Source organism: Parastagonospora nodorum (genome assembly GCF_000146915.1).
Source record: "Parastagonospora nodorum SN15 chromosome Unknown scaffold_14, whole genome shotgun sequence".
In the NCBI taxonomy this organism is placed as follows: Eukaryota; Fungi; Ascomycota; class Dothideomycetes; order Pleosporales; family Phaeosphaeriaceae; genus Parastagonospora; species Parastagonospora nodorum.
In genome coordinates this window covers 329659-353596 of record NW_001884562.1, presented here as the reverse complement: position 1 = coordinate 353596, position 23938 = coordinate 329659, and the positions used below count along the sequence as shown (strand labels likewise).

Below are 23938 nucleotides of genomic sequence, written 5' to 3'. Positions count from 1 at the left end.
TGGTGGACAACTCTTGCACATTGCTTCCAGAAGAAAAGAAACGGCGGCTCAATGAATTGGGTCCTGATCCTTTCCTGCAGTCTCTATATCTTAGCCATCCTTGGAATTTCGCCAATTTCTGCTGCCTTGTTGGATTCGAAAGAGGTGCAACAAACGAGTCCCGCAGCACTGGTACGACTGGCAATGCCCGCCGGATCGATGCTACACCCTCGAGCCGAGCGCGATACATATCTTCGGACGATGGGTGCTCTCTTTCAGAACTACAGCACATCTCCTTGGGTTACTGATCAATATGTCATCCTGCCGTTTTGGCCAGAAGACTCTGTCCAGCCTGACCTGCCATGGAGCTCCCAGTCTTCATCCACAGGCGTCTGGGAAGCAGACACAACTATATTTCGCAACGATTTCGTTTGCTCAAGGCTTGAAATGAGCAGGAAGGACATCTGGCTTCGTCATAACGAAAATCAATCCGGCAGTTCCGAGAAGAAATATGTGGCATCTGTGCTTCTAAACTCCGACGGTGGGTGTCAATTCAATGTCACCGTCAATGCGACAACAGATCTTAACAACTTCGAGGCGAGAGTCTGGTTGGATGATGATTGGATGTCCTGGAGTGATACAAAGCGTCTAAATTTTGGCGATAAGTATACCCCTGATCCAGTTGTACGACTGAACGAAGACTGTCATGAAAAAGAGATCATTCTGATGAGCAGACCATGGTGGATTGACTCAAGAGATCCGACTAGTCTGCTGGACAACATGACCGCCCTTGCCTACGCATGCCATTCCGACCATAGCATGGCCTTTATACCTGCCAGGGCGACATCCACCTCAACGGGATTGTCTATTGAGTTTGATGAAGAGTTTTTCGAGCAGAAGCGGATACCCGTTCCTCCCGAGGATTTTGATCTACAAGAAATGCATGAAATTTACACGGATCTTGCTTGGAGCAAGTTTGTTCGCCAGAAGTCTGTCTTCGCAAATCAACAAGCAAAAAAGGTGTTTGCGGGCCCTGGCGCCATGTTGGGCACTGGATATAACTTCAGCGTCCCACGGATGATGGCCGACACGGATTTACCTGTGGTCGCCGCTCGTTTTAGAAATCGCTTCTCCGCTGAAGTGCTCGGCGCCTCGCTGCAACGTACGGGTTATCTGGCGCAGGAACGCGCGACTGGCCATCAACTCCAAACTGTTCGCAAAGTGTTAGTCAGCGGACAAGCAGTCTCGATTCTCTGCGCCCTACTATTGATCTCGTTCTGTTCGATGGTAGTCCTCGTCTGGCTGACGTGGGCGGATAAGAGGGCTCTCAGAATTAGTCACGATCCAAGCACACTTCTGGGAACTGGCATCTGGGCGAGTGGCAACGTAGCGTTGTTGCGCAAATTTGCATCACTAGACCTAGTTACTAGGAAGGCGCTCAAGATCGAGCTAGCAGACAGGGTTTTCAGGTCCGAGGATGGCAGGCTCGATGAGCATGAAGCTGTCGGCCAAGGTGCTTCTAAAGGTACGTCAGCTAAGCAGGGCTGGGATAATTCACTAAAGTATAGTAGATTCAGCCGCAGTGCCATCTCCGAAAGCTACTCCTGCACTGCCTGGACTTCAAAAGCGGTATTTGATTCTGCTCCTGGCCTACGTTCTTGGTCTCCTCGCCGGGGTTGTCGCCTTGTACGAGAGCGCACGTAGATCGGGGCTTCACCAAACCTTCTTCACTTATCGCGCTGAAATCAACGTCTTTGGAGACGCAAACACGATCTCGCCCTTTGCTATCATACCAACCGTCCTTGCCATTGTCATCTCATTGTGGTGGGAGTCAGTCGACACCACTTGCAGGACGATACAGCCTTATATCAGCATGTATCATGGGGAAGAGGCCCGCACTGACACCGTAAGGTTGTCATATATGTCGTGCTTCTGGCTTTGGGCGTCCCTCAAAGCCTTGAGAGAACGACACTGGTTGCTCTCACTGGTCACGACCACAACCTTTTTGATGCAGATTCGTACGTCGTGACTGCTACATCTTATTGTTAGCTAACTAATACTGACTGAGATCTATAGTTACCATTGCAATGTCGGCTTTATTCATTTCGGGTAGCGGCATAACCACCAGGTCTTCTACTATTCCCCAGACACTTGAGCTTCGCCGAGTTCCGTACATGACAAAAGAGCCCCTGATGCAGCAAGTCTTCAAGAACGGCACATCGCAGTTTTATTATACTCATCACCCTGCGGAAGATGTCCTAGAAGATACGTACTTCAGTCCCGAGTCTGACTGGTTGTATACCGCCATGCTTGAAGCGGCGCTCAATGGTCCCGAGCCAACGTGGAGCAAAGATGACTGGAGTTTTATACCGTCGCAATTGACAATCGACACCCTGGCGAATCAACATAGTGACAGCCACGTACTCGGCCTTGAATCTACCAACACAACTATCTTGACGCCTGCGGTCCGTGCTAGGCTAGACTGCAGTGCGGTTGACTGGCCAAGCAATGTAAGCCTCTGGCTTAGAGCTGAAGACAGTACGGACAAGAGCAACCGGGGTAAATTCAACAGCACCGGCTTGAAGACGCTTTATTTTCCTGAGCCTGCTGTCTACGACAATCTTACGAACACTCGTCTGACCGCACAACCCGTATTCCCGCAATGCTGCGGCAACCTAACCGGTGATTCGGGACAGGGAGCGCAGTACCAGCCATCCGTTCTGGCTTACTGGACCGAGAACTGGAGCGAAGAGGCTACTCAAAACTTTACCGTCAAGTGGATCCGAGGTCCTGCAAGCTTTGTACCATATGTAAAGCAGACAGAACCGACGCTGTTCTACTCAGAGCCACCTGCTATACAAGCTTTGAATTGTATGCCTAGCATTGAAGCAAGCGAAGCCAAGGTCACCGTTGACACTGCATCTGGGGCTGTACAGGAGTATCAAATACTTCGTGCTCCTTCAAGCGATGATGTTGCTTGGTCCGATTCGTTTCAATGGCGAAACAATTCCATCGTCCGATTCAGCAACGCTTCGAACACAAGAGCGCAAAACATCGACGTGACCACGAGGTACGTTCAGCAATATGTGACCCAGATCATGGCCGACTAATCTTGAGCAGTTATGGTGTTATCTTCATGAAGTCACTACTACGTGCAGCATCTATAAGTGATGTCGGTGTTTGGAACGTGGTGAGCTACAACCCCGACGTGGAGTCTGATCACCTAGAGGACAACATCTTCAACATGCGAGACAACGCCACCGGCCTAAACCTGGACTTCATGTCCTATGCAGCCTACCAACAGGTGGGCTCTGATCCCTTGGCGCTGCTGGACCCGGAGAGACTACTTAGAACATCGCAAAAGGTATTCTCCACCTTTTTCAAGCACTTCTCTCAACACAACGTATCCCAAGAGTATGGCGGACAGGTCTTCCAACCAGTGGGCAAAGATTTAAAAATCGACCCGCCAGTGACCACTTTGTTGGTACAGGACGCGCCATGGGAGCCAAAGCCTATTCCGCTGGCACAACTTACGCCCAACGGGTCTGTGGCTCCGAGGTTTGAAGACGTCGTTCGCAATACCAGTCAAACAACAACAGCAACGACATCCACGCGCGTAGAAGTCCTCCGCATCAACCCCGTCGCGTTCTGGCTATCGACCGGCATTCTCATCTGGCTCATCATTACGATAAGCATCTTCACGGCCGTGAAAAAGAGGTACTATAGCGGCATGATGCGGGATGTGGAGTGCATTGCAGATGTGCTTGTCCTCATCGCCGGCAGTGATCGTCTGATTGCTGCTATAAATGACAGAGACGCCAATGCTATGCTGAAGGATAGCAAGATACGGACTCGTCTAGGGTGGTTCAGGGATCCGGATGGGACGATGCGATGGCGCATCGACCTTGTTGATGACGAAGACGTGCGGAAGCGACCCATTCGTCTTGGGGAGGAATACATACCGGTGCCAGGCGGTGATGGGCGTCCTGAGGCGCATGATGTACATGGTGGAACGACAGCGGCGGGTTAAAATGGGTACTGTACTGCACGTCATCGACTGGGGGCATAGAATGGCCTAAAGTTATACACAGTACCTTTCTGTCATTCTCGGAACCCAGTGATACTGTGTGTAGCTCCAGGCTATTGGATATGGCTTCCGTTGTACTTGAGGACCTGCAGTATATCTAAACGTACTTGACTTCTGCACAAGCGAACGAGAAAGTCGTCGAAAGTGTGATTGTTGGCTTTCATGAAGCAGCATAAACGTTGCTCGAACATGTCGAAGAGCACGACTCTGGATTATCCTACCGCTTTAGAGAGCATAGGCTCCCACAATGTGAGCGCCATCATCACATGCCAGGCTAAGCAGCCGGATGTCAGACACGGACTTTAAAGTAGTTCAAACCAGAATCAGATAATTTCGCCCAGGGCTTTCTTGAAGGGGTTAGTACCGGATCCACAGCTTATCAACATGAAGTTTATAACTTGAGACATGGTACGACACCAACACTCGCCGCGGCGTGCTGGGCAGATGACCAGTTGGATTGCCCAGGTGGCGGCGCGAGGCAATTGCCGTGCCGCCTCAACGTCAACATGATAACTTCCACCATTCGGACTTCCGACTTTTAAAAAGTAAATAAAGTCCTTCAATCAACATTAGTTCCTCAGTCGCAGCCATTCCTAGCTCGCGGGCTCGTCCGTCCACGTTTCCACCATCTAGACCCACGCCCCACTCCGTTTCACAATTCCGTTTCAAAGTCCGTTGGACCTGCCTTAGCCCTACGCAAGCTCAGGCAACGCCGCGCGCTCTGCCCATCGTCGCGAAATATTTATATTTCGAAACGGCACGCAATCATCCCAGGCAACAATCTGCCTATATTTGCGTCTCCCTGTCCTATATTCCTCATGCCCATGTCTTCGTTCCCCGCATCGCATCATCATCATCATTTGCACCCGTCGCCGCCCCAAATGCTCGATTCGCTCCCCTCGCCTACGCGCTCCCTCGGCGACCTCGCGCAGGAGGAAAAGAGCTTCACATTTGCGCATTTCACGTGCGAGCATGCGTGGGTTATTGGGAATATTCTGCGCAATGCGCTGCGCACCGCGGGCGTGTCGGCCGTTATTCACATCTCGATGAGCGCGCAGACGCTGTTCCATTCGCCGAGCTTGCCTGGGACGATGCCCGATACGGAAACGTGGGTGCAGAGGAAGAAGAATGCGGTGCTGAGGTGGGGGCATAGTACGTGGTATATCAACTGCCAGTTTGATGGGGATTACAAGAGGTTCGCGGAGCATCATGCGATGAGTGGGGATGAGTGGAGCAAATACACTATCGAAGGGGGAGGGTACCCTGTCTTCGTGAAGGGTGTTGAAGGCGTCGTTGGGGCTATTGTGGTGGTGGGTGCGGACATGGATGGACAGCAGGCACATGGCGTGGTGATCCGGGCCATCGAGGAATACAAAGATCTGAGGGAGGGATTCAGGAGTCCGATGAGGAGCATGACGGTCAAATGATCATGTGCTTGCTATGGATTATACTACAGTACAGAAGAAGAGCTTGGATGTACAGGTCGTAGGCCAAAGCGCCCTCCGATTGCGTCGAAGGCTATCGAGTAACCGTTCAGCAGGTTGCGTCCTGTGTTGACGTACGCCGCGGATGTTGCTCGTGCAGGCACGACGTAGTTGGGCTCGATGGATGAGCCCTCCCCGACGGTGAAAGAGTAGGACATTGCTTGGTCGGTGAAGGATGGGAAAGCAACCGCGATCTGCGTGCCACGCTTGACACGCTTCACCATCTTTGCATACCCATGCTTGTTGGGATTGCGGATGGTCACGTTCGGTATCGTCATACCATCGTCTGGTCTGATGTACATCTGGGCTATGCCAGTATCGACGAGTACCGCACCGCAACTCCTGCCTTCACCGTTAACGCTGAAACACATTCGCGCCATAGCCCAGTCTCTGGGGTCCTGATCGTGCGTCAGGCCGGGTTGGAGATCCTCGAACAGGAACCCTTGTATGTTGTCGGGTGTTAGGCCGAGGTGAACGCCCTTCGTGGTAACAATATATCCAGGCTGCATAGCGTGTGGCGCAATTGGCACACCGTCTATTGTATCGATATTCAGAAATGGATTCACTCGAGGTGCAGCAATTGGCATGCCATCTCTCGGACAATTTCTTCCAAAACCGACGCCCATGTATGTGATCTGTGAGGTGTCCCTCTGTGTAGCCTTTTCACCATTCGGACCGGGCGGACAATCAAAGCTGTCCTTACCCGGACTATACCATGGGCATCTCCAGCTCTTGTCCACAACTAATACTGGGATGTTGGATGTGGCAGAACCAGCTTCACCGTGAAAATGCACAGGAAGCTTGACAAGCCGGCCCACGTACAGAATCTTGCTACTGGTGAAGAAGTGGTGGGCTGGTTCGCCAATTTTGGGATCGATGTTGGGCAGTATTGGTGCTCCAATCAAGAGTCCAGTAGAGCCAGTATCTACTGGCATCCAGATCTCGACGCCCTCTATCGTGCACATGACCTGTGGTACATGCTTAGGACTGAATTTGTGGATGAAGGGGATGAATGTTGTATTGCTGCCTTGCGACAAATTGGTGTCGGTTGAAGGCATGACGTGAACGCTCTTGAAGATGACATAGAAGCTGAGTGCCAGCAGTACCACGGCGATGCGGCGAAAGAGTGTTGAACTCTTTGAGACGGACGACAAGGCTGTTGAATTGCTCGGTTGTGCAGACTGAAGAAGCGGCAGCAGTCCGGCTTTATGAAGCTCGGATTCCATGGCTGTTTGTAGATGTGGAGATCACCGGGGCAGTGGTCGACGCCAAATTGTCACGCTAAGTGAACATCAGGTACACGTCAACAGCGCATTCAAGCCACCGTGTGCGTGATGTCTCGCGCAGTGCATATGCTTTGGCCAGCCTATCTATGTTGAGGCGTGAGAGAGCGGTTCTGGTTTGACACGCCAGCCCCGCCAGGTCGTGACATGGATGTGTTGGCCGGCAGATCCGCGTCGAACCTTCAAATCGCCTTCACACCCGCGAGGACTGGCTTCTCGACCCAGCACGTGGTGTATGGCATTCGAGCTCTTCCTCATGCACAATCGCATATTTCCGATGTCCACTTTTCCTAGATCTCCACGCAAGGATCGGCAGATCCCTGCCACCCACGTGACGATGCGGGTCGCGCAGCTGAGTCTTGGCCTGGAGACATTTGGTGGCTGTACGACCTGGACACCGATAGTGCGATCACGCGAATAAAACATTGCAGAGGAGCGTCTCCCGGTCGAACATGGATCCCGAGTATCCACGGCTACCGCTACATCGGATCTGAGTCGCGCTTCCATCCGAACTCACGTCGAACGAGACCACGCGCCAGTAACCTTCTCCGCATTCCAAGGATCTGCCTAGGGCGGAGAATGCAGCAGACATGGGACGCTCACCTTCACGCTCCAGCGACGGCGGTGACTCGACGCAAAATGCCAGAGTTGAGCCGCGCCTGCTCAAAGCAATTGAGGAAAAGAAGCATGATGATGCAATCGCAATCATCGAGCAAGCCAAAGCGAAGGCGCAACCCCTCGACCACCTTCTGCGCATAGGATTAATGCGCGCAGCCGAGCGCGGCAACATAGACATAGCCGAGTACTTGCTCAAGAATGGCGCGAAGCCAGATGGTGCTCCTGGTGGCAGAGTCTCGCCCCTGTTCAAGGCAATTGAGAAGAACCACGTCGGCATTGTGCAATTGCTGCTCAAGTTTGGGGGCAATGTGGATGCGCAAGATAAACAGGGACGGACAGCCCTCATGACGGCGGCCTGGAAGAACCATTTCCACATTATGATTGAATTGTTGCGTTGCGGCGCAGACGTCAACAAGAAGGACAACACAGGCAGAAACGTCCTGCACAATCTTGCAGCGGACAAGCATTGCAATTGGGGTCGCGATGTCATCGCGGAGCTGCTACGACGGGACATAGTCATCGACGGGCCTGACGGACAAGACGAAGGCAAGAGGAGTCCGTTGCATTGGGCAGCTAGCACGGGCAAGAAAGAGTTGTGTGAGATGTTGCTGAAGAGGCAGAGGGCCCCGCGAGCGAATGTGAATGCAGTGGAAATTAGGCAGAAGACAGCGCTGCATCTGGCCGTGGCACATGGACGGGACGATATTGTCGACATGCTGCTTGTCTATGGCGCAAACGTGAGCGCGCAAAGCGACGGCAGCTGGCAGCCCCTGCATAATGCCTGCGAGAATGGCACTGTGAAAATCGTTCGTACTTTGCTTGCAGCTGGTGCTGACATTAACGCAAAGCTATTGACCGGCATGACCCCGTTACACATCGCTGCACAAAAAGGCCACCTGGATGTTGTCAATTGTCTACTTGAGAGGAAGGACATCAAGCGTACAGCAAGGGACAAGTTCGGAATTTCTCCTTTTCTGCACGCGGCGCAGAGCAAGGAGCCAGCCAGGAGAGACATCCTCAATAGGCTTGCGCCGTCGAACCAAGTAGATGCTCTGAGTGAGGATGCCTTAGGAGCCACTAATGGATTCCATGCTACCATGGTCGATTTCGGCAACTACCACAACAACAACAAAGTGTCGAAGAAGACGATTTACGAACTGCTCTATGGCCGTGACCCAGTCAACGACCGAAAACCTGCAGTCAACATATTACCGAAAGACTCAAAGGCGACAAGCTTCAGATGGATCCACCTGCCAGCAAACAACATGGCATGGGTCGAGGCTCTACTTACAAAGGCGTTTATAGAAGAAGGCGCGAGTGACGTTGAGGGCTTCAAGGCACTTGAACGATCCTTCAGCCATCAGCACCGCGGACAACAGATTCACTCGCACTTTATGCGGCCACTTTGCCAGATGACGCCTCGCGCTCCAAAACAACAAGATGAATCAGATCATTCGGATGGTGGCGAACAACGGCCGCCACAGATCATCGTCAATAGCGGACTTGGTCTGAGTGTAGAGACGGTGGCTGGTGCTGTAGAGACTGCACCATCAGCTCCTTTTCCACGAACCCCTACGAGGACGGGGACTGTGAGCACAGATCAGACGGACTGGACAGCCGGCAGCTCTGGGGCTCCATTTGGCAAGGAGACCAAAGGGAAGACAAAGGACAAGACTAAGAAGCAATCCAAATGGGGCGGCTCGAAGCCAGCAGCCAAGAAAGGGAACGGGACTGACACGCCCACACGACCAAATGAGTCGAGGCGGCCTACGCTAAGCTCCTCGCTTTCTCATAGCGGACACCTTCGATCACCAGGCTCGCCTGGCCGTAAAGATCCAACCACAACGGCAAAGGGGAATGTATTCCTCTACCTTCCTTACTTGCACTTTGAAACTGATCGCCGACGGCAAGAGATGCAGGCGGCCATCTCAAGAGCGGAAATGATCAAGAACAGCAATAAACATGAAGGCCGCATCATGAAGCCCGTTGTACAAAAGGCGTCTACCTACGATGAGATGCTGCTGCGAGCCCATCTGACAAGTTCGCAAATGTCGCTGCACGTCCGTAGAACACTGGACCAGTTCTTCTACCATAACATCGACACGCAATCTCGCGATTGTGATCAGGTCGTATACCGTTATCAGACGAAAGGCGGTCATGAACAAGACGTGGATCCAAAGATTTTCATGGTTGACCAACTTTGGATGTGGACGCTGGGCAAGGATCTGATTGTGACTGCGTTCCCTCAGCGCTGGCAACAGCCTCGCAATGACCCTTTGAACGTCCTGGATGGCATTATCGAAGACATCAACAGCAAAACGAGAGATCCAGTGCGGAATGTGTATGACCTTGCGATGATCATCACGTCACGTTGCAGTGGAGTGTTCGACAGACACCGTATCGGTGACGAGGATTACCAGTTTCTCGACATGTTTGAGTCGAGTATAGGAGATGCCACAGAGATGGAGACAATGCTGTTCAAAGAATTCAACACTGCGTCTGCACAGGCCTCAGCGTGGTTACAGCATCATCGTCGCCCAAATCGATTCTCGCGCCATCTCGAAGCAGAAGAGCGACAACGCGAGCAGCAGAACCGTAGGCATATGCCACACCACACGCATAGGCATGCATTGCTCGACCCACCAATTCAAGAAGATCAATTTCACTACAACGACAGCTCTTCACATGCGCACGCCCCTCTGTTTGTCGACAAGCTACTTGATATTGGCGCCGAAACTGATCTGCTGGCCGAAATCAAAGACATTCGTGACGAGCTGAACATGATTGCCAAAGTCCTCGAAGATCAGCGCAACGTCCTGCCTGACTTGGAAACATCTATCCAGGACATCTACAAAGAGAGAAAGGAGAGCCAACAAGAGCTCAGGAAACGATTCAAAGACATGCTCAAAACTATCGACACGCACATCAGAGATCTAGAGCGGATGGACATACAAGCCGAGCGCATCTACAAGAGCATAACAGACTTGCTAGACCTGAAACAGAAACACGCCAACGCCTTTGAAGCACGATTCGCTCGCGACCAGGCCGCCGGTACCGCTCGACAGAGTCAAACAATCATGGTGTTCACCATCGTCACCATCATCTTCTTGCCCCTGTCGTTCATCGCAGCCCTCTTCACCATCAACATCGAGCAGTTCCCTCATAAGCCCGGCGGTGACGAGCCCTCTCTCCCTCTCTCCTTCGTATGCAAGTACATGTTCGGCATCGGCTTCGCAATCTCCATCCCCTTCATCGCCATCGCACTCTCCTTCGACGCAATCGGCGACTTCTTCCGCGAAGTCCGCCGGCGTTTCCGCGACCGCAAGAATCCCTCCCGACATCCATACGACAGCCACAAAGCCACCATTGGCGACGACAAAATGGACATTGAGTACGCTGTCGACATGCGTGCGCTAGAACAAGCGCTATCCGCGGGTCGCAGCACAATTCGACCAGATGGCCGCCGCAGTATCGAGAGCTATCTCCATCGCGGTTACGCTGGAGGGTCGACGTTGTCGCCGGTCCAGAGTCGGAGCACGATGCGCAGTGGCGCGAAGGGAGGAGCGCTGTCCACCAAGGGGAATGGCATGACGACGATCAATGGGAGGCTTAGTGCGGAGGTGCATTCGCCGGTTGAGAGGATTAGTACGGGATTCAGAATGAGAGGAAGTGGGGATGTCGAGAGAGGAGCTTGAGGAAGGCTGTGGTTTGGGTGGTGGAAAAGGTTTGAGCTTAGTAGATACCCGAGCGTTCGATTTAGCTAATGATATGTTGCTACGATTGGAGCGTTACTTTCACGTGCAACCTTCGAGGGGTGATTGCTCTTTTAGGCGCGCTCACGTGCTCGAGGTACCAACGCGGCAACCACGCTAACAATTACTTATATTGTTCAACGCACTTTGTCTTATTTTGCTCACGCACTCAACTCCGCTCTCACGTTATACATCACTCAGTATGGCTGCCAATGGGAGCACGACGCCTGCGCTGACGGACTTAAATCGCGCTCAAAGCATTAGGCAAGACGCAGAAAGGTAAACCATTGATGCTGTCTCCTGCAGAAGTCATATGCTAACGTTGAACCAGACAGCGCAAGATACAGGAGCAGACTCAGGCTTTACTGATAGATGAAATGTATGCCTCAGAAGAGACAGAGCAAAGAGGTGACGATGCAGTCGAGATGGGCAGACAAGCTTGCTTGGCATTAAGCGAACAAATGTATGCCATGCTGCCTATGGAGTTAAGAGATATGATCTATGGTTGGATCATTGGAATGCCCGGCGAACATGAGCGTATCCTCGGGGCGGAGCTCAAGAAAGATCAGGGAACACTGGTTCGTAAAAATATTACCTACGACAACGCCCGGTTATGGCAGGAACGCTTCTCGTATCCATTCAGCTTGCGCTGGTGGTGCGACAGCTATATGGGCAAAGCCGTCGCTCTCGAACTCGTCGAACGCTGGTACACAACACGGAAGTTCACCATCTCAAGAGAATTCGGCGCACTCAAAACATTTCTCAACCACGATCCATTTCAGAAGAATATCCAGCCGAGCGTCTTCATACAGCACCTCACCCTTGAGATTTGGCCAGGATGGTCTGGCCAAATACGGTCGCGAAGCATTTATCAAAATTGCTCCAGCTGAGCAACAAGAAAGCGACTATCACGTTCTCGGTCGTCATGTCCAGGTTCTGGTCGAAGGAAGAGTTTGTGATTGAATTGCGAAGTTGCTTGAACCTCATCACGCCAACCTGTCGAAAACTACATGCCCTTGGCATCCGAAATGTGACCTTCCGGACTGCGGATCCTAAACACGATCTGACTCACTTGATTGATGGCTCTGAGAGCGCAATCGACCAAGCACTTGTAAGTCTGCTCAGTGAAATCCGTGTTCTTACACTGAAATCTTCTAGGACGAGATCTCCAACACATGGGAATCCGATCTTGAGTTGTAATCCATTTGAGTAGTGGCGTAACTTTGGATAGAAACTCAGAAAAGCAGCAGCAACACCGCAAGAATTCTCGATCGAGCTTACTTGCCAAAGTGGAAGAACAAGCGCAATGCTTTTTTTTTAAATCTCAGAGACGCTTCCAAACTCTCGACACTAAATGTGTCCCCTTTTCGATCTCGCCAATCTTTTCAAATCCCCCTCGATCCCCATCAATACTCGTCCAGCCCGAAAACACAGTTCCAGCTTCGCCATAAGCCGCTACTTTTACATCAGCGTATACGTCCAGTTTTTCACGGATGAATGAGCCAACCAGCGCGCTTAATTTCTCCTTTCTGCCCTTCAAGATGTCCGAGGTAAGATACACAAGCGTGACCGCCATCACAGGCGTCTTTAACACCGCCAACATATCTCCCTCTACCATCACATGTTTTAAAAAATTGCTATGCTTCAAGCCTAGATGCCCAATAAAAGCATACTCTCCAATTTTCTCTTCTCACTCATGTCTTCGCAAACTCCTCTTGATGCTGCACTGACTCGAATTCAAAGAATCCCGATAGATTCAAAGGACCATCGACTTCCAGACCGTCGTGCGTCCAGTGCGGCCCTCCTGGTGCCGACGTGACGGAACGCCATGCTTTGTGCGGGACGGCGCCGAGGGTGTGGTTGGGTCTGCGATGTTGTGAGTGGGCCGACGCCCATGAGGCCAAATTCGATGACTGGCATGGTATTGAGAGGTGTTTGAGGGATATACGAGTTCGGGTATCGCGTCAAATCGTTGCATATCGGGCGGACTGGGCGGTGCCAATACTCAAGGCGTGTTAGACCACCACTTATATACGTCTGGATTTGACGGCGCGACGCGGCATGTTGGGCGGCCTGGAACTTCATTTTCGTGTGATTTTTGGGTCTAGCAAGATTGGGTTGAGGCAAGGTGGTTTGGCTTGAGGCAATCGGATCTACGTGCGGTGGACTTGGTACGTTTTCAACACATCAACTAACAGTCACCGGCAGGATCTCAGAAACTATTTCAAAGTCGATAGCGAAGTAGCAACTCGTCGCTGCTGCACATCTCCATTTCGAAGTCGACAATAATACGTCCTTCTATCAATAGCTCAAGCTTGTCTATTCCACGCTTTGCCCAAAGCCTCGACTCCTCCTCTCATGCCTCCTCCCTTTTTCGTGGGTCTCACGGGTTTCTTCATCTTCTCCAGTCGTTTACAGCTCACATCCGCCTTGACCAGCATGAAGCTCTGCTCAAAAATATGCCCATTCGAATTCCCACATCGTTCCAGCGCCGGCGCAAGCGCGAGCTCGACTTTCCTGCTCTTCGCACTTGCCATCGATCCGTATCCGCCCATAGCATGATATTCATCCTCGTCGTCATCGTACACATCTTCCATCTCGCTTTCGTAGAAGCCATAGCCCCAGAACTGGTCCTTCTTGCCCCCGGTAAATGTAACAAAGCGGTAGTCTGCAAGCTGTCGCTTCATCTTAAGATCGAGCGCTACAGCCGCCGACACAATCGTGTGCAATTGTTCTTTGCCCGCGCGGAGCGAATGCGCAGACCAAGGCCTCAGCTTCCGACGTGTGCGCGAACAAAAGCGAGAAATGCGTTTGAGCACGGGAGACGCGTCAAAGGTCGGGCGCCACTTGCCGTCGACCTGCGGGACGAGGAGATTGACCGTCAATGAGCGCCATTGGTGGTATTGCTCCGCCTCTTCCTCGTTCTTGACGGCTTTGCGCAGCGTGTCGTTGATGGGGCGAAGTTTGCGGTCGCCGAGCTTGCCGGCCCAGACGTAGCCGCAGCCTTTCTGCCAGTTGCTAAAGATCTTAGTTTGAAGCTGGGACCAGATGTAGGACTGCATCAGCAGCGGTCGGTCGTCGTGGTCTTTGAGGTATGTGTTGTAATTTTCTGACAGGTTGCCGAATAGTTTCTTCGCTCTGGTCAGGTAGGGGCGCCTGCTGCTGGTCTTGATCGGGCCGCTGAAGTACTCTTCGGTCCATATTCGGATCTCATATCGTAGAGCGTGCAGCTCTTCGATCAGTGTCTTTTCTTCGGATTTGTACACCACTGAAGCTGTGGCTGGTATACCGTGAGGTCCCACGCTCTTCCGTTGCAGCTCCTTCCTCAGCGCATCCCGCTCTCTCGTGACCTGGTAGAAACGTTGTACTAGGTCATCCTGACTACTTCCTGGTCGTACGTCTGGCCTCGATGGGCTCTTGGGCGGCACTGGTGGACCATGATTCCTACTCAAACGACCCCGACTTGGTGAGCTTTCCGTGGATGCTTCGGAACTGGTTTCCGCCGACGTCGCTGTAATTTTCACATGTGGTGGGATGTATTGGGTTTTCCGTCTACTTCTCGCTAGAAGCTCCTCTTCGTCCGACCACTCAGCATCTGCATCGCCAAAGGGATTGGGATTTGTGTGGCCCATGACTGGAGAAATAGAACTCTCAGACGACACGTCGTCGTGCACAACTTCGGCAGACGGGCAAGTCAGCTTCAGCGAGCGAAGCGTGGAGTTGCGGACGTCTAATGATACGGCTCAGTCAGCGCCAATCCAGGAAGCTTCGCAATGGTGAGGCTGAGCGTGCGCACCTGGGGAAAGAGTCGCCATGTCTTCATAGCTAAAATAAACGCCGAGCAGGATTCGGGCAGACTTCCTAGTCCTCCCAATGCAGCTTCCCGTTATCGACGCGATTGATCGTCTCTAGTCGGTTCGGGATTCAATGAGGAGCTGCGGGGGGCAGCGATAGAGCGCGGGGCTCGGGAAATGACCACCTTCTGCACCGCACAGTTGCAGTTGCAGTTGCGATGAAGAGGATCGCGAGGATGTAGAGACGCAGCCATTTTGCTGGATATGCACAGCAAAGCTTGAGTACCACGCCTCGATGCGCGCAGCGCAAGCCCAGGCAACTGGTGGACCAGTAAAAGCGACAAAGCGACAAAGCGACGCTCCCAGAGTCCGCGCATGGAGCGAAATGTGACGGCAACTGCATTGGCCAGCGGCTTCAATTGGCCCGAATATTCGGGTCTTTCCTGGATTTAGCCTGTGCCCGTGTGACGACGATTCTCTAGACACGATTGCGCCCATGCAGATGCACCACGTTTTCTTGTTTGTTGCCGTTGTTGTGTTTCACCTAGCCTCATTTTCGCGTTTAGACTATGGCAGAGTGGTGGTGCGGCCTGGCATTGGTGGTGAGCCCTCTGTCGTCTTCAGAGATCGTCATAGGCCACGATAATTCGCAGCTGCCATAGGTACGTCATCCCTGCTTGAATCATGGTATATCCTGATAGATTCGACTCCAAGATGAAGAAGGAGATCACTGCTGCAAAAGTAAAGATTTCCTATTGGATTTTGGTCGACTCTTTTGAAAACTGGTCAATGGGTACTGCGCACAAGGACATCACCAAAATGACTCGAGTTGTGCATCTGCGCAACGATAGGCGTTTGCTGCCAGCTATTGGCCCACTCGAGTGCAACTGAAAAAGCAACTCACTTGGTGCAGATCGTCTCCGTCTCAAGATAGGGTTAGTATCAAAGAAGTCGGGCGACAGGGGTATCTTCGCATGTATGCCGCCGCCCTTGTCAGCCGCCATCTCTTGGCCCCCATAGTTACTTCGTATGGCAGGAAGCATGACATAATCCTGAACATGTGGACAGCTCGTGCTTACATTTGCCTCGAGTCTCGGCGTGCGGCTCGCGGCAGGATAGGGATCACTTTGTCAGTCAGGCTGGTTGCAGTGCAGAATGCCATTGATGTGATCCTACCACTTGGCTTCGCAGGCTCCACTGAACGATTGAAGCTTTTCTCTTTGTGTCCATATACACAAAACATATTCTTGGTTTACAACTTCGTGTTCAGATTTACAACTTGCCAGGGTGCAGCTGGTCAGCCTCAGTTATTGAAGTTAGACACTAGTCCCAAAGCAGGCAGAGAAGCGGAGTCAACGTCCGATCGGTTCATTGTGTTCGCCGCGCCCCGATCATCAACTTTGCAAACCTCCCCAGAATAGAAGAAACATAAAAGGGCAAAAGCAATCGCCAAGTCAGGGATGAGGGACTCGAGAATGGGCTCCGGACCGCATTCGCCCACATCAGGAGCCAAGTCCAGCGGTAGCGGAGGCCGACAGCGCATCATCTCTTCATGCCTCACATGCAGGCGCCGGAAAGTGAAATGTGACCACGTACATCCAGTGTGTGGCGCATGCACAAGAGGGAGTCATGTCTGCACCTGGACAGACCAGATGCACACGCCGGCTGTTGCCGGCAGAATATCAAAACCTAGCACCACCGGAAACGGAAAGATCACGAAAAATAGCGATGTGCAGTCTCGACTCGATCGGCTTGAGCTCCTGTTGGAAAAAGCGGTTGCTGGACATGGAGGGACGTCACAAGCGTCCGTACGCTCAAGCGCCGACTTTGAGAGAAGAGCTCAGGATGTGCATACAGAACCATCACCTAATAGTCAAACGTCCGCCGGACAAGGGATGACAGCTGATGAGGGCGAAGGAGTACTGTTGATAGATCAGGGCAGTGCTCAATTTGTATCTTCTTTACACTTTGCTTTGTTAGCAGACGAGGTATGTAGTCCCGTGACTGCCTCTAATTCTGGACGCTTGAGACGCACACCGAAGTCTCCATTGATCGAAATCTGATGTCAGGCATATTTGACTTAAACCCAAGATTGCTGATGATAAGCACAGATTCAAGACATAAAAGCTATACTGGGCGAGAAATCAGATGCGGAGAAGAAAGAAGTGCCACAGAACAGTCTGGTCGATTTACTTTCTCTGGGACGTGCAGGCATCGGATCCAGTCTGCCCCAATTACTTCCGAACAACCAAGAGTTTCGAGACACGCTTCTAGATGTGTACTTTGCGAATGTCGATCCAATGGTCAGGGTAACACACAAAGGCACCGTGACACGCAAGTTTGCCTCCTACAACAGTGAGACCCGCCCGATCGCGTTTGCTATATATTTCTCGGCGATCAACTCTTTACCTCCTCAGGTGGTGGAAAATAAGTTTCGTGAGACAAAAGCAACCCTTCTCGACCGCTTCCAGCTCGGAGTTGAGATCTCTCTATCTAGAGAGAATTATCTTACTTCATCAAGTCTAGAGATCTTTCAGGGTTTCGTTCTCTGGTTGACATGCATCACAAGAGAAGAGGACATGGGTATATAAATCACGTATTCCTAGTGATGAACTCACTAACAAAAGGATAGGCAAAGCATGGGTTCTATTGGGTACGGCTTTCCGCATTGCCCTTAACCAAGGACTTCACCGGGACCCATCTCTATTCCCGAAAGGCTCCATGGATGCTGTCACGATCGAGTCACGACGAAGAATGTGGCATCAACTGAGCCACCTGGAGTTCCGAGCTGCTGAGTGCAAAGGCCAAGAGCCGAGTATAACAGAGGACTTCTACACGACACTACTACCTCGCAACATTGACGACGAGGATCTAGTTGATGGAGCCAGCCCTGGCCCGAGCCCTTATGATGCCGAAAAATGCACTGTGATCACATTCCAGCTCGTTCGATTTCTCGGTATGCGGTGCCTGCGACGTATCGTGCAATGTACGTACCGTCTGGAGCGACGCATGCTAGACTCTGGCCTGCACGGCACTTCGCGACCTGATCCTGCTGAAGAGCTGCAGAACCTTTATGAGCAAATCAAAGTCATGCTTGAGGAGTTTCATGAAGAAAGCTTTCGAAAGTATCTTCGATATTGTAGACCAGAAGTCCCGATGCAGCGAATGTGCCTGGGTCTCGCGTCCCTACTGGAATGGCGATGTTATCTGCTCTTTTGGCTGCGCATGCCCAGAGCTTATCGCGATGTCGTCTTCTCAAACGAAATACGCAAATCGTACGCGTCGAATATCTTTGCAATCGTTACGAAGGGGCTAACTTGTGACTGCAGCATCTTCGAGAAGTCGGTGAATTGCATCGAGACGATCAATGGCGCGGCCGCCGATGTCCATGCAGCAAGATTCCAGTGGCACATAGGTATGTTTTCATTGTCTATTCTAGCAGTTATACTGACTATCTAAGGAGGAATCGCTTCGTTCCAGGCCATCATGCACGTCCTGTCAGAGCTCCGGAACCCCCTCTTCGACACTCCAGATCGTCAACGCGCACTGAGAGCACTCCAGATGTCGCGCCTGCTTCGCGAGAACAACGGCGCAAAAGCATGGCAAGCCGTACGGAACATGATCGACCGCGCGATCTCGGAGCATAACTCGTCCGCACCCGATTCATACGCAAGCCCACCGCTGGAAGATCCGTCTAACGACAAGTTCCGTGTGTTTCCCGCGATGGGGGCGATTCCGAGTTACGCTATCCAAGTCTCTTCTGGCACGTACACACCAGACCCCATCACTACTGACCCGCAGCAAGTCCAACCAGATCCGGATCTTCTTCCTCCGATGCAGCAACATCAAAGCATGCAGAACACTGAGCCGGATCCTGTGCAGAACCTCGTGCAACCGAATTGGGACGACTTCAATCTTAACAACATCATCAATATGGCAGGCGATATTGAGCCGGCGCCGGGCATCTTGCCGGACTTTGACTTTGTGAGTACTTGGGTTCATATTGTTGAAACGTGACTAATAATATCAGGGCTTCTGGGGCGATCCTTTCAACTATGAGAATGAACCTGCTGCCATTCCTGTTGAGGGCAGCTACTTCCCAACATGGCCCGCCTGATCAGGATACCTATGCTGCTGATATGTATCATGCCGTGGCAATGCGCAACACATCGTGTCCAGAAAGTTGTCCATGGGTTCCCTTGCCCTGCATTGGACTTCGCTATTTCTTGCAACCCAGCAAACGCAGTCGGCACAGGCGGAAGAAGGTCGTACACTTCCAGTCCTAAGATATAACACAGTCATTCTAAGGATCGTGCTCTCCGACTCAATCGTGGCTTGCGACCGCATATGTGCTTTTCGTCGAGGACTGGCTACGATGCAAATGATTACAGGTCAATACTGGAAGCTCGCACTCTCGATGCAACTGTCGATTCTCCACGAGAAGAACGGTGCAGTCGAATGGCTGGGATTGAACTATAAGGGAGACGAGCGATTTGAAAATCCACATGCATTTCGCAGCTCAAGGGAACCGGTCCGGCCGGTCTCGATGAGCGCCAAATCGCTTCTGAGTCTTTTCTACAGGACGGTGGCGCAGTGAGGCTGCGAAAGGGCGCGGACAAGGCAACTCTTTACCAGGCACCTGTCTTAGGATAATCAAAATCTACACATCCTCCTCACATCAGGTTATGCGCCCGATCGCTTCTCCATATCGTCAAAGTCACTCAATAGTGATGAACATATTATCGCCATGCCGTTGGGACAGACACTCCCACGCACTAAACTCGGTGGCACGAGGGAGCTATTCTTATCCGTGCTGACCCTTGCTCTAACCACATCTGGACCAGCGGCGCGGGGAGAAAAGACGCGCCAGCACTGGCAGACGACCCACAATTGCGCCTTGCCCAGCTGAGGCTGAGACGAGCTGCGTTGCTGCGGAAAACCTGAGGATTGGCGCGGCAGTCTGACGTTCGTTCATTGTTGTCTCGAGGCTTCAACACACTCTTTAGATACTCGGTCATCACGAACGAACACCCTTTGAGCATTGCTGTGCGAGTGCGACTGCTGCAACGAACATCCCGGACCTCCGTGTTTGCCGCAAAGCTAACTTTGGACTGTGTTTACATCGATCCTTCCTCGAGGGGCGGCCTGACGACACATTTCTCGAGCCTCGTTTTCACAGCATAGGGGGAGAATAAGACAAAGATGAGGATACCGCAGTCGTATATTCAGAAATGCAAGGTGGTGGGACATGTCTTCCAGTCCATCTTCATCTTCGTGGGGCTGTGCATCACCATTGCAGTCTTCACAAAGGATGGAGAGACGGGCGGTGCGACTAGGTATTATCTCGCTTTGGTACGTTGAAGCCATTCCCTGGGAACAATGAGAAAGAAAAGAAGAGCAAAAGGCTAACCCGGCATACAGTGCTTCCTCTCGATACCAGCCATAATCTACCTCGTCATGGTCCCCATGTGGTCCCGCGCCGCACGCTTCGCAAACGCATTTGCCTTCCTCGCCGTCGACGTCATCTACACGATCCTCTGGTTTGCCGCCTTCGTCGCAGTCGCCATGTGGAACAGCAGCGGCATCAAGGAGGGCGCAGCCGAGAAGAAAATCCCCGACGACCAGCGCAACTGCACGACCTTCAAATGGGGCAGCGAGAGCAAATGCAACACCAGCAAAGCCAGTGTCGGCGTAGGCGTTGTCATCTTGTACGTCCCCATCACATATCCAAACATCTCGCATACTAATAAATATCTCAGCCTCCTCTTCGCCCTCACAACCGCCGTATCCGGCTACTATCTGCACAAATTCCTCCGCGAAGGCGTTCTCCCCTACGAATCCAAATCCGTAAACCCGCACTACATGACCGGCGACACATCCAAGGACAACGCCTGGTCCGCCGAGATCGAAACCGGCCGCGATTCAGAGGACCGCATGACGGAACATGGTGGTAACCAGCAGGAGGACGAGTACGCGCTACTGCATAGCACGGAAACGGATGAGGGCAGGCATCCTGGCAGGCCGCTGAGTTGGGGTGCAAAGCCGTATGCGGACTATAGGCAGAGCGCGGGCGCGGATGCACTGAGTCCGGGCGGGTATGAGGAGTTTAGGAGAGAGGCGAGTGCGAGTGCCGGGCCTGAGAGACAGGCGAGTCATGGGGGGAGCGGGTATAGTTTTGCGCGGTGATGATACATCGATGTAGGACTTCTGGTGTTGTAAATATCGGAAATGTTTTGGCGCTGCAAGTTCACATGGCATACGGCTTGGGAGTTTTGTTCTTTTGGGTTGATACACGCGGTTTAGCGATGATCTTTGGCATTGTGTATACTCATCTCTGGGCGAATTGTGAAGTCAGATACCAAGATTGGTATGATCATTTCCTATTGAACCGTGATCTTCCACACATGCCGAATGCCTACTACTCTCCGTGACGTATCAGTCTCATATTGAACCAATCCAAGCCCACCCTAATAGTACAGCGAATGCCACTATCAAACAACATTCCTAAGTAGCTCCAAACTCATCACTGGGTATAAGATCTCAGCAAGTTCCTTCTCTTTGCCTGCCAATTCTGTCTGGCACTAGCCTCTCCAGCCGGCTCCTCTTGGCCAACCGTCGTGGACTCCTCCAGATCCCTCTTCCTCTTATCGATCGGAAGCGTAATAGCGCGATCAAGTGCATACGGCAGACCCCTATGTCTACCCCGAATCATCATCGCGCAAATGACCAGTTTAGCAAACACATTAAAGTGTCCCGACAGCGACGTCAGATTCGACGGGTGGCCGAGCGAAAGCCCAACATTACCATACGCACTCACGACCTCGAAGAAGACCGAGAAAACCGAGAACGCCTATCCAGTCATTAGCCCAAAACCCCCCCTCAACATCCCGCTTCAAACTTACATAATCCTCCCGACTCATAATTCTCTCGCTCTCCGCACAACAGATACAAAACACACCCAGGAAAATATACCACAGGTCGAAACTCAACTGGTTCCGCATGTGGTTAACCAAGTACTTCTTCCCACCCGTCTGCTCATCCAGACTCTCCTCGACTTCGTACAGCCCCACCGACCCGTCCTCGTAGTCGCTGCTCATGCGTATGCTGATGGCGATCGGGTAGATGGATATATACATCATGACCAGCAAACTAAACTGGACCGCGGGATTCACGTTCGCGAGATTGAACGTTGCTGTGCCTGTGTGTCGGGCGGACGCGGCTTGGAAGATGGCGGCGAGGATGCGCGAGCCGACAGGGAGGACGTTGACTTCGGGGTTATCTAGATCGAGCACGATGATGAGCAGTGTGTCGAGGAAATTCAGCGTTATCAGAATCGCCGCCAGGATCCAGGTGGCTGTCCCCGGGAAAAGCAGGGTGTAGCAGCGGCGCGGGTGGTCGAGGAGGAAGCGGGTGGATTCTCGCAGCGAAGAGTCGATGGCGGAGAGTTTGTAGATTGTCCAGATGAGGAGACGTAGGAAGCAGGGGTAGAAGGTGTTGCCGGCGAAGGCGAGGAAGGACATTACCAGCATGGGCCAGGTGGCGTCGCGGAATGATATCATGCTGTCCGGGGTGAGGGTGAGGCCCAAGTTGTCGACCATGGTTTGCGCAGAGTAGATGGCCCTGTGTGTGATTAGCAGGTTGTTGGGACACAAATGAGTCTGGCGGACGTACCACCAAGTTTCGTTTTGGCCTGTTGAAGCCAGGTACTCCCGATACTTGGGACTCGCGAGGTGTATCCACGGCACCAAGCAAATGACGCCGAGTAAATGCAGACCGACGAAGTATCCTACCGCAACCTTGAGCAAGACTCGTAGTGCGCGGTACTCGATACCTCCTAACTCGTCTGGTGTCAAAGTAGCAATGTCTATCGACTTGGTTCTGTCCATTGATTTCGTTCGTTCCATCGATTTCGCTCGGTCAAACGATTTTCTTGACCTATCCTGACTCTGGCCTCGTGCAGTGCTACCTAAAACGAAGATGGACGACACGGCAGTCTCCATCGAAGTCGCTTTGCTCATCTTCCTGGTATCGAACTTTTTGCGGCGCATGATGCTGTTCGACTCGGTGCGAGCGATGCTGATTCGATCGACGTCTTCATCTACGTTATGTCAGTGTGCGGAAACATGCCCTGAAGTGACCAGCGTACCATCCGAGAGTGACTGTATGGGTTCACCTGAAAATCACATCAGTTCAATCATCCAATCCATGAGTATAGCCGTCATCCTCACCGTTCTCCCGCTCTCTTGGTCCAGGAATATACAGCGCATGCTCCCCTGTTCGACCGCGCTGCATCACCGGCGCAAACGTTATCCTCGTCGTATCAGATTTCGGCTGCTCCTCTTCCCTCGACAGTACAGCAGGCGTCGTGAGCGTCGGCCCCTTCTCCATATCTCTTGTCACCGAACCAGCCTGTACAGCGTCGTCCTTCCTCGCAGTCACCGCCTTGAACCTCTGTCGAAACCATCTCAACCTCACAACCACAACAATAACATTGACAAAGCCGATGTTCGTGATCATCGGCACGATGTACAAAAAGACTTGCTGATACGTCTTGAGTGCTTTGAGATCTACACTGTTAGGTCCTAAGGTAATTAGCCCATCGAGTTCCCGCGGCGCGGTTCTATGGTGTATTCACGGATTCAAGCCTGATTCAGTTGAAGCGCTGACGCCGAAGAAGTATGCATCTACGGTGCGCAGGTTTTTCTCGGGGTACAGGATGACCAACGCCAGGATGCCGAAGCTGATGATGTATGCATCTGGGAAAGCGGTAGTTAGATGCGAAGATTCTGTGTGGTTGCATAATATCGAGGCGGACTTACAGTGCAGCGTGATGAAGTTTATTGGCGGCTTCCACATGTTTGCGCAAATGTAAATATCAATCGGCACAAATCCAAGTGCTTAAAAATCGTCTAAATCAATACTTGAACAAAGACAAGTGCCG

The 23938-nt window shown here is 52.1% G+C and overlaps 11 protein-coding genes across 11 annotated transcripts; 7 read left to right on the top strand and 4 right to left on the bottom strand.

The window, feature by feature from the left end:
* Nucleotides 1-240: 240 nt before the first annotated feature.
* On the top strand, nt 241-4009 carry SNOG_09138 (hypothetical protein; the record flags this gene model as incomplete). The annotated part of the gene is made up of 4 exons (XM_001799389.1): nt 241-1504; nt 1548-1885; nt 2127-3049; nt 3100-4009. 4 exons carry the CDS (start codon nt 241-243, stop codon nt 4007-4009), a joined length of 3435 nt encoding a protein of 1144 aa, XP_001799441.1.
* An 875-nt stretch (nt 4010-4884) lies between these two features.
* SNOG_09137 (hypothetical protein) lies at nt 4885-5493 on the top strand (the record flags this gene model as incomplete). The annotated part of the gene is made up of 1 exon (XM_001799388.1): nt 4885-5493. The coding sequence occupies one exon, from the start codon at nt 4885-4887 to the stop codon at nt 5491-5493; it is 609 nt and encodes a 202-aa protein (XP_001799440.1).
* On the bottom strand, nt 5103-6776 carry SNOG_09136 (hypothetical protein; the record flags this gene model as incomplete). Its single annotated transcript, XM_001799387.1, has 2 exons — nt 5103-5234; nt 5547-6776. 2 exons carry the CDS (start codon nt 6774-6776, stop codon nt 5103-5105), a joined length of 1362 nt encoding a protein of 453 aa, XP_001799439.1.
* A 647-nt stretch (nt 6777-7423) lies between these two features.
* Nucleotides 7424-11146, top strand: SNOG_09135 (hypothetical protein; the record flags this gene model as incomplete). The annotated part of the gene is made up of 1 exon (XM_001799386.1): nt 7424-11146. The coding sequence occupies one exon, from the start codon at nt 7424-7426 to the stop codon at nt 11144-11146; it is 3723 nt and encodes a 1240-aa protein (XP_001799438.1).
* Nucleotides 11147-11405: 259 nt separating this feature from the next.
* Nucleotides 11406-12093, top strand: SNOG_09134 (hypothetical protein; the record flags this gene model as incomplete). The annotated part of the gene is made up of 2 exons (XM_001799385.1): nt 11406-11482; nt 11535-12093. 2 exons carry the CDS (start codon nt 11406-11408, stop codon nt 12091-12093), a joined length of 636 nt encoding a protein of 211 aa, XP_001799437.1.
* Nucleotides 12094-12128: 35 nt separating this feature from the next.
* Nucleotides 12129-12403, top strand: SNOG_09133 (hypothetical protein; the record flags this gene model as incomplete). Its single annotated transcript, XM_001799384.1, has 2 exons — nt 12129-12314; nt 12362-12403. 2 exons carry the CDS (start codon nt 12129-12131, stop codon nt 12401-12403), a joined length of 228 nt encoding a protein of 75 aa, XP_001799436.1.
* Nucleotides 12404-12959: 556 nt separating this feature from the next.
* SNOG_09132 (hypothetical protein) lies at nt 12960-13266 on the bottom strand (the record flags this gene model as incomplete). Its single annotated transcript, XM_001799383.1, has 2 exons — nt 12960-13207; nt 13239-13266. 2 exons carry the CDS (start codon nt 13264-13266, stop codon nt 12960-12962), a joined length of 276 nt encoding a protein of 91 aa, XP_001799435.1.
* A 246-nt stretch (nt 13267-13512) lies between these two features.
* SNOG_09131 (hypothetical protein) lies at nt 13513-14835 on the bottom strand (the record flags this gene model as incomplete). Its single annotated transcript, XM_001799382.1, has 3 exons — nt 13513-14570; nt 14602-14647; nt 14767-14835. The coding sequence occupies 3 exons, from the start codon at nt 14833-14835 to the stop codon at nt 13513-13515; spliced, it is 1173 nt and encodes a 390-aa protein (XP_001799434.1).
* Nucleotides 14836-18483: 3648 nt separating this feature from the next.
* On the top strand, nt 18484-19114 carry SNOG_09130 (hypothetical protein; the record flags this gene model as incomplete). The annotated part of the gene is made up of 2 exons (XM_001799381.1): nt 18484-18981; nt 19028-19114. The coding sequence occupies 2 exons, from the start codon at nt 18484-18486 to the stop codon at nt 19112-19114; spliced, it is 585 nt and encodes a 194-aa protein (XP_001799433.1).
* Nucleotides 19115-20199: 1085 nt separating this feature from the next.
* SNOG_09129 (hypothetical protein) lies at nt 20200-21183 on the top strand (the record flags this gene model as incomplete). The annotated part of the gene is made up of 2 exons (XM_001799380.1): nt 20200-20349; nt 20419-21183. 2 exons carry the CDS (start codon nt 20200-20202, stop codon nt 21181-21183), a joined length of 915 nt encoding a protein of 304 aa, XP_001799432.1.
* Nucleotides 21184-21797: 614 nt separating this feature from the next.
* Nucleotides 21798-23853, bottom strand: SNOG_09128 (hypothetical protein; the record flags this gene model as incomplete). Its single annotated transcript, XM_001799379.1, has 5 exons — nt 21798-22617; nt 22669-23095; nt 23226-23569; nt 23633-23753; nt 23817-23853. 5 exons carry the CDS (start codon nt 23851-23853, stop codon nt 21798-21800), a joined length of 1749 nt encoding a protein of 582 aa, XP_001799431.1.
* Between the last annotated feature and the right edge of the window lie 85 nt (nt 23854-23938).